This window comes from Rattus norvegicus, chromosome 18 (assembly GCF_036323735.1).
Source record: "Rattus norvegicus strain BN/NHsdMcwi chromosome 18, GRCr8, whole genome shotgun sequence".
NCBI classification, from domain to species: Eukaryota; Metazoa; Chordata; class Mammalia; order Rodentia; family Muridae; genus Rattus; species Rattus norvegicus.
Genome location: NC_086036.1, coordinates 11,730,328 through 11,748,805, shown reverse-complemented (window position 1 = coordinate 11,748,805; position 18,478 = coordinate 11,730,328). Strand labels below are relative to the sequence as shown.

Here is an 18,478-nt window from a genome sequence, read left to right as displayed (position 1 = left end):
AAAATCAACTAAATGTGAAAATATGTTAATTTTACATTTGGTGTAGACTTGAGTAGTCTTTCGATATAGTAACTGTGGACTTTGATTCAAGTAGTGTGTAGTCACTAATATTTAATTTGAAATAAGAAAGAAAATCCATGGTGTCAAATGTTCAAATATTGGAGTTCACATGTCTTTTTTTTTCCAGGACAAATATCTCTTTAAACACATGTAAAACAAAGTGTTAGACGCAATATGTGTATTTTGGGAGGACCTTAACCATATAGTTTCATATATGATTTAAAAATACTATATATTCCACTGTGTGATTTCAGTGTTTTGGTTTCTTGCATGTAAATACTGTAAATAACTTTTGAACTCTAACTTAACTGCTGTTTGTATTTTCTGCAGTGAACCTGATGGAGTGCCTTAAATCAGCAAATGTAATTCACTTGAGTGATCCTGATTTCCAAGTCTTCGAAGATGGTTCTGTGTACACAACCAATTCTGTTGTTTTGTCTTCGGGGCAAAGAAGCTTTACTATTTGGCTTTTCAACACAGACAGCCAGGAAGAGAGGGAGTTGTCTGTCCATTTAGAGGGCCCTGTAGAGGTATGTGAGATGGTATACGTGAAGTGTAATTGGTGTTTCTTTAGGGCTAACCTACACCAAGGAAGACGTGGAACCAGGGAAGACTTGGGATGGATTGGTTAGGAGGGGAGTGAGAGCCAGGGTCAACCGTGTGTTAGTGAAGGAGGCTTGGTTGTGAAACACGTTGTGAAACAAGTTATCATCCCTTTCATTTGGGATAAGCCTCAGATGACAACGGGAGGCAGGACACAAACACTTCCATTTGGGATGGGGATGTATTTCCAAAAACAAGTTTGGAAACTCTACCTCTTGAAAAGCCCACAAAAGGAGTTTGGTCCAAAGACATAGACAGTTTAAGCAGGAGTTTATTAAGCCAAGCCAAGCCAAGAACACAAACTCTAGAGAGAGAGAGAGAGTGTGTGCATCGTGTTGCTGCATGGCGGTGATCAGGCAGTGAATTCTGTGTTAAGGATCTCAAAAAAAGTTTTATGAATATTCTTGAAGAGGGTACCATATTCTGGGGAAACGGTGACCCTTTGTTGGCATCAAGTTATGATGGGCCACATCTCACTTTTATAGGGTTTTTCTTTCCGTGGTCCTCTAGAAAAGTCCACAAAAGGAGCAGAGGTATGGTGGGGTGGCATAGGGAGGCACAAAGTCACAATGCAAGTTACAAAGTGATGACATCAGGCCTTGCAGGATGCAGACCCTTTGTTAGGGGACATTCGAGGGAGAATGCCCTGCTGCCTTCGTTTCCAGTGTATTGGGAACAGTCTAACTGCGGCTTCACTATGCTTACCCTCACAGTGGTTCCGAGTGTCTGGAGACTGTGCTACCAGGATTTAGCTGCAACTTTCCTTCTTTACCTCACATTCAACTCCTTGCCTACCCCTTGCCATTAGCTGGCTGTTAGTCTTAGAAGACAGATAACAATGGAGAAGGTTTGGACCACCTGTGTGCCTGTTGATTCTGACACCAAAGGTCAAAATGACCTCTCCTAGTTCCTGGCCACCTTCACTGAGGAAGTCTGAGCACTGTCACCACATTCTCTCTTTGTTCTGACAGAGCTCTCTTGGTTCCTGGGCTCTGGCTAGTTGCCGGTGAGTGGAGTGTGCTTTTGGCCAATCTGGAAGCAAAGCCATCCAAGTCATTCTCATTGCATCTCCTGTGCTCCCGCGGGCCAACATGGCAGCAAACATTTGCTTTTCAGTGTGGCATCTACTCTCCTCTCTCTCTCTCTCTCTCTCTCTCTCTCTCTCTCTCTCTCTCTCTCTCTCTCTCTCTCTCTCTTCCGTATTTCCACCAAGTTATTTTCTCAAGAGAATGGCTAACATCACAGTAACCACAGTCTTATTCTTTTTCGAAGTTTATTTCGGGTTTGAAGTATTGTCATGGGTTTACATGTTCCTAGCCAGTCCTTATGAGAGGAGACAGATGTATCAGTTTGAATGTATGGGGATGAAGTAGTCATCGACTTTAACAATTAAGGCTCATTTTTTTTGTCTTCTAAATCAAGGTCCTAAATCAAAGACTGCATACAGAAAAAGTTCTCCGCCGCGCCAAGAGAAGATGGGCTCCCATCCCTTGTTCCATGATGGAGAATTCATTGGGTCCCTTCCCACTTTTCCTTCAACAGGTATGGCTTACTTTGGCTGCAGAAGTCTGTCATTTCCCTTTTCAAAAATAATTAATAGCTATTTAAAAATAATTATGTGATGGCTGGAAGTGTATCTCAAAGATAGAACGCCTGTGTGTTATGCTGAAGATCTTGAATGAATCCTAACTAATTAAAAACACAAAGCTATATAAAATAGTAACATGTGAATATATGAATGGAAGGTTTAGATATCATGCTTCAACATATGCTTGTAAATTTTCTTAACAGTTGTGCACACACTTTGCAGCTTTAATCATCCAAACACAATCTGTGGGAACTGTAAAGCTCATCTAGTACTCTAAAGCAGTATCAGTGTTGTTCGTTTTCAACACTGTTAAAAAGAGAGCTGCTTTCAAGGGTATCGTGTGTTGACCAAATTCACTCTCACCCACTCACTTTCTCCCTTCCTCTTCCCACCACCCTCCTTCCTTTCTCCACTCCCCCTTCTGATTCCATGCCATATAGGGATGGTTTTATACATGTCTATACAGTCTAGATTCCTGAACGGGAGAAAACGAGATCTTTGTCTTCCAGAGCTTGGCTTGTCCACATAGACAAGGACTTGTCCCATAGCCACAGGCTGGCCCTACCTTCTAGTTCTCCATCTCTCTTCCCCAGTGTTGGGACTACAGGCAGATGCCACCAATACCCGGTGAAAACCAGCTTTAAAATACTAGGCCAAAAACAATAAAACCTCAAGCCTTAAATTGAATGGCAGCAGATAATCATTCAATATCATCTTGCTATAGTTTTCAATAAGAGAAGTCCCAAGAGTTTGGTTTATGTATATAGTATTTTGTCTATAAAGTATTTTTTGATTTGCTGCTATGGGATTTTGCAAGTATCTTGTTTTTGAAAATTTTTCATTATAATTCCTTATTCTATTGATGCACTTTTTTCTGAAAACTATACACAGTAGGGGGAAATTGTTTATTTTAGTAACTGGCAGTGTGATTGCTTAAAAAAAATGCATGCAAGTTCTGCTGAAATAAACATGTCTCATGCTTCTACTATCTGCTCTCTAGATCCAATCCGACAAAGCTCAAAACTACACCATATACTATTCCATCAGCGGTCCAGGAGTTGATAAAGAACCCGTAGGCTTATTTCGTATTGATAGAGATACTGGAAACCTGTATTGCACTGATCGTGTAGATCGAGAACAGTATGACTCCTTTGAGGTAAGATGTAAACATTATGTGTGGTATTAAGTGAAAGCTGGGGAGGAAAGGGGTTATTTGGCTTATGTTCCACAACACTAGTCCTCATTGAAGGAAATTAAGTCAGGAACTTGAAACAGGCCAGGAACCTGAAGGCAGGAGGTCATGCAGACGCCATGGAAGGGTGCTGCCTGCTGGTTTGCTCATCTTGACTTGCTCAGCCTGCTTTTTTTTTTTTTTATAAGACTCAGGACCACCAGCCCAGGGATTATTCCATTGGCAATGGGCTAGGACCTCCCCCATCAATCATTATTAAGAAAATGCCCTACAGGCTTGCTTACAGCCTGTTCTTATGGAGGAGTTTTTTTCAACTAGGATTCCCTGCTTTCAGAGGACTCTGGTCTTGTCAGTTGACATAAAATTAGGCAGAACAGTTATTAACTTCAGCCACTGTATCATTCACTCCCTTATCCCAACAAATTAAAAGGAATAAATAAAATTCATGGTTATTTCTGGTTTTATGGGGTTTTTTTTCTGTTTTAACTTCCTAAAGGAGAAAATACTTGACTATGCATCTGTTTATTAGAGGCTTTAGCTCAGTGAAAAGAACTTGACCATGTGAGGCTCTGAATTCCGTCCCAGCATCACAAAAACAAAATGTGGTTATTTTTACTTATCTTTTTCATAATTTTATTTTATTCACAGCTGACTGCATTAGCAATGACTCCAGATGGGTATATGGTAGAGAACCTGCTGACGCTCCTCATTAAAGTAGAGGATGAGAACGATAATTACCCGATCTTTACCCAGAAAGTGTACAGCTTCACAGTTTTGGAAAACAGTCCATTTGGTAAGTAGCTACACCACTGATCCAGGGCCGATTGAATGGGCTTTGGTTCACAACCTGAGCCTTGCTGTGGTGACAGGACAAGAACAGGACTTTTTTTTTTCTGTCTTTCGCTGGTTTCTTGGTTTGGCAATCTGCTGTTTCTTGGTTTCTTATCCAATCACTGGGTTATCTGTAGACAAGGGTATCAAAAAGACTGCATGCATTCTGGTACCCTCTAAATAAGTTACTTTACACACCTATGAGAGGTAGATGGAATGACTTTAGGTGACAAACCTTTGAATGAAGTCATTCAGTATGTGAGACTCTCTACTGCACTGCTGTGATGAGTAAATGGGGAGGAGCGTTCTAGGCATGATCAAGAGTCACTGAGAGTCCTTTGGGGACTTACCCTAGGAAGACCTGTCTGGACCAATTAGTGTTTAGAAAGAACTGCCTCACACGGTTAATTTAAGTACAGGCATGTATCATTAAATAATAAAAAAGGGATTTACCATCCCACACTACGCCAGGCACCGGAGGGCCACATGTCACTGGTAGACTGTTCTCATCTCGGCAGACTCTCTGGCCTGGAGTCCAGCTGACTCCCCAAGTTCCCATGGCGGGTCACTACCATGCCAGCCCCATGTATTCAAATTCTGCGGCTGGCAGGGTTCTCTGTACCTTTCTCTGGAACTCGGTTGAGTCACTGGGTGAAGGAAAACACCACACAATCTTCGCTCAGAATCAACAGGGAGCAACTACTAACATGCTAATTAGTAAGCCATACTAAATTAAATCCTCTGGCGGATCTGCCATCTAACTGGAGGGGCCTCTAGTTTGTTACATCTTCTACCCCAAGCTCTCTCTCTGTCCCCAAAACCACAAGTCCCTCTCCTCCTCCTCTCCTCTCCCCCTCCGACCTGGAAGTCCTGCCTACTCTTCACCCAGTGACTGGTCCCCTGAAATCTTTATTCATTAGGGGAAGGTCTTTGCCACACTTGCTAATGAAAAAAAGAGTTAAAGAATAATCAGAAAAAGGGGCTGGAGAGATGGCTCAGTGTTTAAGAGCACTGACTGCTCTTTCAGAGGTCGTGAGTTCAAATCCTGGCAACCACATGGTGGCTCACAACCATCTGTAATGAGATCTGATGCCCTCTTCTGGTGTGTCTAAAGACACCTATAGTGTACTTATATTTAATAAATGAATAAATCTTAGAAAAGAAAAGAATAATCAGAAAAAATGTTGAGAAGTGCAGAGTTCACACAGGGGTAGTGTCATCATTTATAGAAGCCGTCATGAAAATATGGTGAGGGTGGTAACCAGATTCCCAAAATATTACAGTATGAGCATATTTTGTGTAGGTAACTACTAATTTACAAAAGCTGTATTCCTGCTCTGTCAGAAAGTGCTCCAGAAGAATTCCGAAGTAGCTGAAAAGAGTGAACTAGAAGATGTAGAGCTTGTGAGGGTTTGGAAAGTAAGTGAACGGGAGCTTTTCCTCTGCAGGTTCTCACGTCGGGGAGGTCTGTGCAACAGACAAGGATGAGCCGGACACAATGCACACTCGTCTGAAGTACTCCATCCTGGAGCAGTCGCCTTCTCCCCCCATGTTATTCACCATGCATCCCAGGACTGGTGTCATCACTACCACCTCCACCCAGCTGGACAGAGAGGTAACATGTCAGCAGGGAACGCTGCATGAGAGAATGGCTCTTAGGAGCACTGTCTCGGCAGCGGGACGGAGGGGTGACAAGTGGGCAATGGACGAATCTGGCTATTTAAGAGCATGAATCCATTGTCTCTAATCTGAAAAATCTCAAGGCAGAAGTGCACCAAAATATGAGTTCTTTTTGAACAATAATCTGATGTCACAGACCAAAAATTCCACACCTAACTAACCTCATGCAGCCAAAATACAGGCATTCTAAGAGTATATTCTAAAATCACTCCGAGCTTTGAGCATAAATGGAATACACAACAATCTGTGTCTTAACGTGGGCCTGACAACAAGATAGCCTGTGACGTGGGTTCAAGTGTTCTAAAATCTGTAAACATCTGACGCATTCCTGGTCTCCAGACCCTTTGGAGGGGCGCTTACACCTGCTGTCTCTGAGCACCACCTGTGTGTGTGTTTCTGGAAAGAGTGATTACTTCCTAACTTTGCAGAAACCGATTGTCTTCATTCTGCACATGAGGGTCAAAGTAACCCCAGGGCATGTTAATTTAGAACATCTAGATTATTCTTTCCTGAACTTTATCTTTTATGAAATCAAAATTTTCATAGAGGAAGCATCTAATAAAAAGTGAACCTTCTCAAGATGGGTGGAAATATGTCATCCATATTTTAACTTTTAAAATGAGGGAAGACCTTCAGGTCTTGTTTCGGTTCTTCCCTCTGTGTAGATAAAACATCTTTACAAGCATGGCCTTGGGTTCCAAGTTTAGCTCAAGTCCTTATCTGCCTTAGATGCAGTATATGTAAAATTTAACTTGTCTTTCCGGTATTTTTTTGTTTTGGAAAATGACTGGAGTAAGTGCCCCAATTGATGACTTTTCTAATATCCATTTGTAGTCATGCTGTCTAAACTGTGTAGTGTCCTCTCACCTAGATCCAAAAACTCTCCACAGTATGTTGATATTCCCTGTGAGGATATTTACATGTATATTGTATACTTGTACTATGACTACCCTGTTAGCCATTTATTTACTTCCTTATCCAACTATTACATTCCCCAGCAAGGGCTGGTCATGTAAACCCCAATAGCAGTTTGCTGGTCTTGTGGAATTCTTCTGTGATCTTTAATCTTGGAATAGCGCATGCTTATTGGCTATTACCATACATCTCAGACTTTGTAACAGTGGCTGGTGACACACTCGTCAGTGGGCCTGGCGGCACTTTCAGGGGACCTGTGTTTAGTTCCCAGAGCCACGTTGGGTAGCTCACAACTGGTTATAACCCCAGGGCATCTGACACCTTCTTCTGACCACATGATCTCTGTGACACAAGCTGCACATGCACACACTTAGACACATACATACACACACACACACACACACACACACACACACACACAATTAAAATAAATAAAATCTTTAAAAAAAACTTCCTAATATTTTCTGGGAATCCCAATTTTCAAAAACTGGTAAATGATAAAACCATACCAAGTTATGTTTTCACTTCTTTATATACCTTAAATACCTTTATACTTTGTTGATACAAGTTGTCCAAAGTTGTTTTAAGTTGATTATTAATTGCTTAATAAATCACTTATAAAAATGTCCTATAAATGTTCTCTGGACAGCTGCAGGTTCCTTTCATGTATAAAAACAAACTAAAAAAAAAAATCAGAATGGCTTGTTAAGCTTCCAAACCAAACCCTTTAGTGAACATTTACAGGGCAGGAGAGATGGCGTACTGGTTAAGAATGGATACTTAAGCACGTTGTACTGAGAACCTGACCCATATCAGCTGCTCATGGCACCAACCCCAAGGGATTGACACTCTTGGACTCTGACTGCTCTCCCTCACACAGACACACACATACACACATGATGATGAATAATGAAAATGAATCTCAACAAGTAAATGAACATTGACGACAATGTCAGTAACAAACATTGGACACATGAAGGAGTTTACTAATTAGGGCTTGGCAGTAATGTTTTAAACTCGGGATTCCAGTTTGCACAGAATACTGGAGTTTCTCCTTTGTTTGCAGATAACACAAATCTGTACTTTAGGACAGTAAAAAAGAATTTCTTTGCTATCTCAGTCAATTGACTGTTTTCAGTAATCTCAGTGCACTTTGCTGCAAAGGAAACATCACACACAGCCCCCCGCCCCCTGCCCCTGAGAGACAGCAGTGTGAGGTTCCTAAGGATAGGCAGGTAAAAATGTTGGGTGTCATTCAAGCGAGGTTGTGAGGGAGACGTGGGTTGCAAAAGGTGCCTGTGAGTAACATAAACATTAGCACTTCAGTTTTATTTTAGTTGGTTAATGGCTGAAGACAGGAAGGATTAGCAGGGGCTAAACTCATGGTATGAAGATGGCTGAAAAGGAGATGAGCGGTCATTTTAGTTATTATAATTTCGAATATAAATGTGTACTTTGGATGGACATAAAGCATTTTCTGTGTGGAATACTAACGTACCCATGGCTACAGCTTCTCTCCCTGTTGAAAGTTCCTAAGCTAACCGATTAGATATCGAGTTTATAGCACTTTCTCTTTGAGAAATGACTGAGTTCTCACACATTGACCACACGTTGCTAGAACACTACTAGAGCCAGGCACTTGTTTTAGATGTAAGTGCTGTGAAAGAGAGCAATGTTCTAAATTACTAGTGCAAGACGAGTTACAGAGAAGATTCCACCTATAACAATGCTCTTTTACCTAATAGTTACATTTTCGTTGCTTTCAGTTAATTGACAAGTACCAGTTGATAATAAAAGTTCAGGACATGGATGGCCAGTATTTTGGTTTGCAGACAACAGCGACCTGCGTCATTACTATTGGAGATGTGAATGACAACTTGCCAACATTCACGCGTACTACGGTGAGTGTGTGCTGTTTAGTGGAGAGTAATGCTTGACTCGGTGTCAGTCTTAGAGTATGTATGTCCCCTTCTGTGCCCCATGGGGTAGCATGAAATGCTCACAATGACCCGGAGGCAGCTTGGGGTTAGAGTTGGAAACATGAGAACATGGTATTTGGAGAATTGCAAGAACAAGGCTTACGTCACACGGTAAGCCTGTTTTGTGAGGCTCAATTAATGGAGCTTTATCCTTCTTATTCCTTTTAGTACGTGACATCAGTGGAAGAAAATACGGTCAATGTGGAACTCTTACGTCTTTCTGTTCAAGATAAAGATTTAGTTAACTCTCCTAATTGGAGAGCTAATTACACCATTTTAAAGGGCAACGAAAATGGAAATTTTAAAATCAAAACAGATCCCCAAACCAATGAAGGCATTCTGTGCGTGATTATGGTAAGAATTCATTATTAAATTGCATATTTGTAATTTGTAATATATAATAGCAGGCAAAGATTTGATGGGAAGAAAGCTATTCTGGTAAACGGAAGCATCAAATGTCCATTTTAGGTGATGATAAATACTATTTCGTTCATATGTAGTGAATGGGATGAATACACTCATCTGAGTAACTGTTGCTTTGCTTTCTATAGCTGTGATAAAGGACCACGAACAAAAGCAACTTGGGGAGAAAACCTTTTAATTTATTGTTTGCTTGCACTTCCAATCACAGTTCGAAGAAGTCAGGGTAGGAACTCAAGGCAGGAACTAAAGCAGAGGTCAGGGAAGGACACATTTTATTGATTTGCTCTCTTTACCTGCTTAGCTTTGTTTCTTAGATACCTTAAGAACAGGTTCTCAGGGGTGGCACCACCTGCAATGTGCCTGGCCTCCCACCTCAATCATTAATCAAAAAAAAAAATGCCCCACAGGACAGTCTTACAGAAACATTTTCTTGTTGGGAATCTTCTCAAATGACATGACTTTATAATATATTCATTTGTGATTTATTCATGTGGGCCGATATACATTTTATTACATGTATTTTAACAGTTTAGAAATTAGTGTAGCATTAACCCCATGGAGAGATCCGTTCCTTTACAGAGTATTCTTCCTGTTTCTGGGTCAAGGAGTTTTTTATTTATCTACTGAGTTTCTAAATGAGTCAGACCTGGTCAGACTCCCAGGGAGACCGTCAGTAGGTTTATTTATCTGTGTCTTGTGTCTATATAGTACAGTCTTAGTTAGCATCCCCGGGTCACAGCCTGCAACTCAAGCAGTCAGAGATGTGCTCACTTCCTCGATCTCTAATGCAGCAACCCTAGCTGCTTCAACCTTAGATGGCATCTTATGTTCATTCCTGTGACACCATTAAATAGAATATAGTTCCATCCTGGGTCTAGAGCAGTGGTTCTCAACTTCTGGAGAATGAATGACCCTTTCATAGGGGCTACATATCAGATGTCCTGCACACCAGATATTTACATCACGATTCATATCAGTAGTAAAATTACAGTAGCAATGGTTGGGGGTCACCGTAACACATAGAGCCGTATTAAAGAGTCCCAGCATTAGGAAGGTCGAGGACAGACAGTCTAGAGAGCTTTCCTTTTGCACACATTCTCAAGGACTGTGGGACAGTGATAATAGGTTCATTTTCCTCACTACGATGCCATTCAGCAGCAGTTTCTGGGTTAATTTCTGTTTCCAAACGACAAAGAAAAGCCCTTTAAATTTAAGTAAGTCTCTTACTTGACACCATGGCTGTCCCAACCCTAACACCAGCCTTTGTCCCTGGATCATTTTTGTCACCTGTCCTCATCACCTCCCTAACAAGGCATAATAAAGCACACTTTCCATCGACTGTGGATGAAGAGATTTAAAAAAGGAGCAAATAGTGTCTCTAAGTTTTGTATATTTTTGTTCCTCCACAGTTGTGGTGTTCAAATCCACTGGGAAAGTCCAAAGAATTAGCCGTAATTCGAATTAATTAACTGAATTTATTCTTTGGGTTAGCAGGACAGCGTCCTTAAACAGCATTGTGCCCTGCCAAAGGGGGCTAAAGGTTGGGCTTATAAGGGTGGCCACCAAAGGTGACATTACAGGAAACTGGAATCCGCAGCTGGACCAGAGAATTTTCTTACTCCTTTCCGTTGTTTCTCTTGCCCACTATATAGGAATAAAAGGACCACTTCCTCCCTGTCACATAGTTTACAGAAGCAGAAAACAGAGGAGCAAAATAAGCCTAGGGAGTTTACAAAAGCCAGCGCAAGCCCTGAAGTACCTCACAGCAGGAACACCATTCTTATCTCACCTTTGGGCCACCACAATCTCTGGACATTCCAGGGCAAAGGTCAATAGCCCTTAAAGGGTGCCTGGTTCTTTAGCAGGGGCCTTATGTGTAAATTAGTATGCAGGTCTGAGCACTCCTGGAGAAGTGTTACTGATTGAGATAGAGCAGTTTCTTTTTTTTTTTTTTCTTTTTTAAGATTTATTTATTTAATGTATATGAGTACACTGTTGCTGTCTTCAGACACACCAGAAGAGGTGTCAGATCCCATTACAGATGGCTGTGAGCCACCATGTGGTTGCTGGGAATTGAACTCAGGACCTCTGGAAGAGCAGTCAGTGCTCCTAACTACTGAGCCACCTCTGCAGCCCAGCAGTTTCTTTCTGAGCAGGCAGTGACACAGCGGGTGAAGTTGGCTGTCACATCCTTATGCCTCCCCTAAACATTTGATAGCGCAGGAGCTACAGTAGGTCCTTGATTCAAGTTCTAAACCAACCTAAAGTAGGCATGGTGGTGTACAGCTGTAAAACCCAGCTTTTGGGAGGTGGAGTCAAGACTACAGGAAGTTAATGTTATCCTTGGCCAGCCTTGGATACACAAGACAAGACAAAGCAAGAGAAGGCAAAACAAAACAAAACAAAACAAAACAAAACAAAACAAAACAAAACACCCTCTTAAAGATTTGACCTAGTTTTTTGACTTCCAAATCCAGTGCAAATAACTATCCTTCTTTCTAAGACAAGCTGTTTTAAAGTAACTACTGAGAAATAACTACTACAGTCCACTCGCAAAATTGGAATTTACATCAAGCATTTAAGTGGGATAGTCTTACCTAGAGCCTTATCTGTGATACCTTTCATTTTCAATTTTCTTTTGAGGGAAAGTTGTTTGTTTATTTATTGCCAGCCCCACCCAAATACTGGATTTGTTGAAAGCTCTCCCACCGTTCAGGCCTGTGATTGGTGTTCTCACGACTGTTCCCAATCTGATCCTTAATATTTTCATATCAGCAAGACCTTCATGTAGTGCACTTCACCAGCACTTTGATCGATGCTTTGACCTGATCATCTATGTATTTCCTGTAGCCTCTGGACTATGAAGAACGGCAACGGGTGACCCTGGAAATTGGCGTAGTTAATGAAGCCCCGTACACTAGACAGGCTGGTTCAAAGTCATCCATGAGCACAGCTACAGTGACTGTCAACGTGAAAAATCAGGATGAGGGCCCTGAGTGTATCCCTCAAACGCAAACTGTGAGGATTCGAGAAAATGTACCAATTGGTACTAGAAACGATGGGTATAAAGCATATGACCCAGAGACCAAAAACAGCATTGGCATAAGGTATTTGTAATGTTCTGGTTCCTTTAGCATTTACAATGCTAGAAAAGTCCATGACTCTTGTTATTAGGATTTGATTCATGCTACTTCTTGTATTCCTTCACTGTGGTTAACAGGTACAGGAAGTTAAGTGACCCAAAAGGATGGATCACTGTTAATGAAGATTCAGGATCAATCACCATTTTCCGAACTCTGGATCGGGAGGCTGAGACCATCAGAAACGGCATCTACAATATTACAGTCCTTGCATTAGATGCAGGTAAGAAATCTGTTTTTAAGACACCTACCTGCATCTTCGATTGTATGGTTCCCCACTTTTAAAGTAAATTACATATTCTTTATTTTAATCTCATGTCACATGAGATCGAACCCAGGCCCTTCAGATGCAACACAAAACACCCTGCTAACAAGCCCTGCCCTTAGCCCAACAAAATACTCATTCATCTTTGAGACAAGAGCTCATTGTGCAGCTCTGGCTACTTGGGAGCTCTCTATGTAGCCATATTGGCCTTGAACGCATAGAGATCTGTCTTCATCTGTCTCCAAGTTCTGAGGTTAAAGGCCTTGGCCATCATGTCCAGCCTACTGAAATGTAGTTTGTTTGTTTGTTTTTCCCACCCTCCTGAAATGTAGTTTTAAAACTGGCTTCATATACTCAATTTATTTTCCCTCAGCATAACATATAATTAGAAGTGTGCTGTCATCTATTAACCCGTCAGCTAACAGTATCTTCAGTGTTAGCTGTAACTATAAAATAACGTCATCGAAGATGGGGCCAATGAGATGGCTTAGCTGGTTAAGGTACTTGCTACCAAACCTGAAGACCTGAGCTTGTCTCAGATGCCAGGAGAGAACAGACTTCCGAAAGCTTTTTTTTTGACTGCTGTTGTCACTCATAATAATTAAACACATTTCATAAATATTAAAGAAAAACCAATTTGGTCTAAGAAACAAAGTTACAATATATTAATGATAGACCTTAAAAAGTGGGAAATCTACTTTAGAAAGATGTGTTAATTTATCTTGCGACATTCAGGATTGTCCATAAGAAGGAGGAGGTATTTAGTCACATAGTACACTTCTAGAAAACATAACACTTTATAGGACACTAATAGTATTAAGCACATTGTATAAAAGGAATCAGTCACAGGTAATAGTGTGTTGTAAAATGAGAGAGTCCAACTGTGAGTTCACACAGCCCACTTTGTTTCTGTTGCTATGAAGAAATGACCTCATGCAAAGCACCATGGGAGAGAAAGGGACTTTTTGACTCACGAGCCCGGGTAGTAGCCCATCATTCCAGACAAGAGAGGGCAGGAACCTGAAGCAGGTAGTCACAGCCACAGTGAAGAGCAGGAAGCATGAGAGCGTGCACACCTAGTGCTTGGCGAGCTCACTCAACTTCTCTGCGGCCCAGGGCTCAACATCCAGGGCTGATGCCATTACCCTGGCCGGGTATATTCACTTCAGTTAAGACAATCAGGACAACCCCCTCTGCACAGACATGTCCACAGGCCAATGTGATTCCACTCCTGACAAGCTGACAATTACACCATATAGAACCTAAAATATAAAATTATGTTTTGTGTATCTTGAAAATTCAGGAAAATATGAGCACAGTGATTGTGTATATAAGGCCCATTTAGTGTGTAAAGTGTAATTCTGTTATAAGATATATTTGCTTGTTTGTGGTGCGTACTGGCAATTACAGTACTTGGATATTGGAGACAGTAGGATGAATTCAAGGCCAGCGTCAGTTACACAGTAAGTTTGAGGCTAACCTGGGCTACCTGAAAGGCTTTCAAACAGAGCTTGAATAACAAAAGTTATAATTGAATTTAGTGTGCCTGTAAACTAAATATGCAATTATAAGAAACATAACTCATTATGCTCTAACCTGCAAAATTAAACCGTGTAAGTGATTTTAGAGGATTTAGATTTAGATATTGCAAATCACTCTTGAGTTAACTCAAACAACCTCAGGAGTGAGTCTCCATAAAGATTGTTTCTTTTGTTGTACCTCTTCTAGACTGTATTAGATGAATTTTACTGTTTGATTTTTTACAGAGATTTGAGCTGTGATTTCATTTCTGTTTAACCTTCTTTGTGTCCTTGAAGATCTTACATGTGCTTGTTTCAAAGCTCTCATGTAGAGTGAATTCATCTTTCACTGGTGATTGTTTAGGCTAACACTACTCATGGGGACCTATCCTAGCATTAACAGGGGGCATCTGATCAGCTCAACCTTTGGATTCTCCCCTCCTACCTTACTCTGTCTTAGTTGGAAGGCAGTTTTGGAGTGAGCTGCACACACATTTCTGGTCTGTGGTTCAGACTAGTTCTTAACCTGATTTCCTGGTGTGCCCAGCCTCTGATGACTCTAGAATTACCAAGATCCAGCCCCCGTGGCACAGGGGCCTTGGCTAAAGTTTTGGTTGCCAGGTAAGCGTAGTTTCCATTTGCTTAGGTTGGCAGCTGCATGTAAGACATTGCCTCAAGCTCTGGGTGGTGCAGTTTTTGTTTTTCCTTTTCCTCCATCTGCAGTGTCCAAATCCTCCTAAATATGTAGAAAGAACAAATGGTTTAGAGAAGGGACTCCTAGTTTCGTGCTTGGCTTTAGACTACATAACCTCCTTCCCCTGTGATTGCTCCGTCTTTGTGTGCCCAGACTTCCTGATGCGGTGCCTTGTATAGAGTCATCAGAAAGACTTATATATGTGAATGGCAGGTTAATTACAGAAGTTACACCCACAGTCCTAAGTTCCGTTTACTTAATATGTAGATGATAGACTATTTGTGAGGCTACACCCATAGCGATAGTTTCTACATTTGGGAATGTCTCTCTACCCTCTGAGCATCTCCTGGGACCATTCCTGGTTAAGTTTTAAATACATATATTATTCAACTTCCTTGTTCTAAAACCTAAGCATTCTCTTCATGTATGAAAGCTCCAAGTTCATACTGGAGTGTAATCCTGATGAGGCAGCGAACGGTCTCAGTCTAGTACACAAGGGTTAGTAGCCCTTGCCTGTGTCAGCCCTCACCTTCTGCTTTCTCCATTTTCTCCACATCATAGTCAAGCTTAGTGTGTGCGGTCCTTCTATACTTTCTTTTTGTCTCTTCAAAAATCAACTAAAACTTCTCTGTCGACATTTTTCATACCTAGTGACCATGATCTAGTAAACAGATGAAAATATCTAAGTAGCAGTTATCCTACGTTATCACTTGGAAGCAGTAAGATTTTTCTTTAGTGCTCCCGGTGTTGTTGCTCATGGCTGTATTTGTGGCAGTAACATGCATTGCAAGTGATTATTAAATATAGATATTAATTTTCAATGTAGGATTTCCTAGCAAAAAATAATGAATAAAAAAATTGTGTTCTCACTGCTCTATGTCTAGACGGGAGAAGCTGTACGGGAACTCTGGGAATCTTACTTGAAGATGTGAATGACAACGGCCCATTCATACCCAAGCAGACAGTGGTGATATGCAGGGCTACCATGTCCTCTGCTGAAATTGTTGCGGTTGACCCTGATGAGCCAGCAAATGGTCCACCATTTGATTTTAGTTTGGAGAGTTCTGATTCAGAAGTACGGAGGAGGTGGAAGTTGACAAGAATCAATGGTATGTGCTTCTATTGCCTTATTTTCTCTCTCTCTCTCTCTCTCTCTCTCTCTATATATATATATATATATATATATATATATAAAGATAGATAGATAGATAGATATAGATAGATAGATAGATATAGATATAGATAGATAGATCTCTGTGTGTGTGTGTGTGTGTGTGTGTGTGTGTGTGTGTGTGTCTTGGAAAATAAGAGAAAAACTTATTGTAAGAGAACCATTCAAGAAGCCACAAATTTTGGCGTAATGGGCAGTGAGCCCCTCCAGTGTCTGCTGATGATGATATCAGGGTCCCCAGAGGTATTCCTTAAATCTGCATTCATATCCAAGCACTCACCTGCATGGATGTTTTATAACTGCTGGCCTGCCAAGCAGCTGGGACAGTAAGCACCTCCTTACTGGGGCTATCTGTCTTTCGGATATCCCAGCATTCCAGAGCTTCTCTCTGACGCCATGCTGGTGTCTTGCTGTTTTGTATCTGTGTTTCCCTTGGGAATCTTACTCTCTTTGATTCCCAGTTGCCCGGAGCCCAGAAGGGACTCTATTGTGATAAGAATGGCTGAAGCTAATGTGGCTTTTCTTCATCGCCACATTGCATCACACCGACACCAGCACTTAATTCTAGTCTCCTGTACGCAGTGTCATGGACTGGGAGGTCATAGCCTTGTAGCTGTCTTCACTTAAGAAACGCACTCACCTTTGGGTGACTTGAAACTTTTCAGCCCCATGCAATCAGGGGCAGCACTTCAGTTTCCTACCATGACAAATTAAAGGAAAAGGTTTTTAAAAGCTGAGGCACTCTGTCTGGAACCATAATGATCTATGCTGCCAAGATACACAGATTTTAAAATGGCATTCTCTTGTGTGACCTGGGGAAGAGGAAAGAGATTTTTATTTGTTCTTTCTTAAGAAAAGACAACTTCATTTGTGTATTTTTTGTTCTTCCTACTTGCTTAAGGCCATAGTATTTCAGTTTAAATACCATTAATAGAAAATGGGGGATTTTGAAAAATTCTCTTTAGCCAAATAGCATTTAGCTGCAATGTTCTAGTCAGAGGGATTATAAGTCATTTTTGTGTCTGTGATGTAAGAATTGAACCCAAGGTCTTAAACATGCTGGCCATGTGTTCGTTAACTGAGATGTGACTCAGCTCTAAATTTTATTTTAAAAATGCCAGTCTTTGAACACATGTGGAAGCCTGAGAAATGCCAGGGTAGGAAGAATGTACCAGCAGAAATTTTGCAGTTACATGTCAAGAGCTGGATATACCAGTTGTTACATAAATCTGACAATGGTGTTTATTATCTTGGAGCATCGGTTTACCCATGTGTAAAATTGGATTATTCTAGAAATCAACAAGATCATGAAAGATACGGAACATGACTCACTCTGGCTTTGTTTTTTGACTCATGGTTGTGTCTTAGACAATTCACTGAATTAGTAACTATGGTTTCTATTGAAATGCCAGTTCTGTGATTTCCTGTCCTAGGAAGCCAATTTCACATTGGGAACTTCAATACTATACAGAAAATGAGCACACCTCATTGGGAAACTAAGTAACAGAGAGATTATTCTCTGGTTTGTGGCAGTCTACAGTGAGCATCCTACTATATCTTTTGCTTTTTGAGTCCTAGGTTTTACCAGCATTTAATCTGTATATTTCCTATTCTTGTTATAAAAAAACATCAAAACAGAAACAAGAAAATTTAGTTGGTCCAAGATCCTTTGTTGTGCTTATGACCTGCCTGTTAAGTAATTGTGTTCCAAGCTGTCAGAACTAGTTCTCGTTGATAAACCACAAGTATCCATGTCCATTTGGCACATTTTATAAAAACAAATGAGAGACACTCCAATTTCAGATGGCTGACTTCTTGATAAGTCACACATGAAGGGAAATCTAGTGTGATGGATTTAAGTGAATAGATTAAAGATAGGACAAAGACTAATCTTTTACCAAGTCAATCAGTTATTGTAGGAAGGATTTGTTTATAAACAGATAAAATACTTTATTACAAGAATCAAAGGTCTTTAATAAAGAGGCAGGGCATTAGTTAGCTTCGTCACTGCTGTGTTAAAATAACAGGCAAAGAAGCTTGAAGAAGGTGGGGCTTATTCAGGCTCATGGTTTAAGGGTGCAGTCCATCATGACGGGGAAGGCATGTGGCTGGAGCCCCAGGCAACTGGTCACATTATGTCCACAGTCAGGAAGCAGAGAACCATCAGTGCTGGGGTTCAGCTCCAGCCCCTGGAGATACCACAGTGGTGTGTGTTTTCCCTCCCCATTTAAATCTCTCTGGAAATGCCCTGAGGCACATGCCTAGAAGTGTGTTTCCTAGGTGACTTTAAAACCGGCTTGGCCATGGCTCATAGGGTTTCAGTTCAGCTACAGCTTCAAGAAGGATCCTGGTGTTTATGATATTCAAGAGTGTCCATTTGTTGGAAAGTGGATACTTGTTTGCTAACTAGCCAGTTT

General features: G+C 41.0%; 1 protein-coding gene across 2 annotated transcripts in view; it reads left to right on the top strand.

Moving 5' to 3' along the window:
* Dsc2 (desmocollin 2) overlaps nucleotides 1-18,478 on the top strand; it is a 32,126-nt gene that overhangs the window by 8,786 nt on the left and 4,862 nt on the right. For both annotated transcript variants that reach the window (NM_001033688.2, XM_008771935.4), the window contains exons 3-12: nucleotides 391-590; nucleotides 2,086-2,205; nucleotides 3,252-3,407; nucleotides 4,092-4,236; nucleotides 5,723-5,889; nucleotides 8,636-8,770; nucleotides 9,017-9,202; nucleotides 12,122-12,378; nucleotides 12,492-12,634; nucleotides 15,775-15,999. In NM_001033688.2, the coding sequence (NP_001028860.2) occupies nucleotides 391-590; nucleotides 2,086-2,205; nucleotides 3,252-3,407; nucleotides 4,092-4,236; nucleotides 5,723-5,889; nucleotides 8,636-8,770; nucleotides 9,017-9,202; nucleotides 12,122-12,378; nucleotides 12,492-12,634; nucleotides 15,775-15,999 (1,734 nt within the window). The remainder of the gene's footprint in view (nucleotides 1-390; nucleotides 591-2,085; nucleotides 2,206-3,251; nucleotides 3,408-4,091; nucleotides 4,237-5,722; nucleotides 5,890-8,635; nucleotides 8,771-9,016; nucleotides 9,203-12,121; nucleotides 12,379-12,491; nucleotides 12,635-15,774; nucleotides 16,000-18,478) is intronic.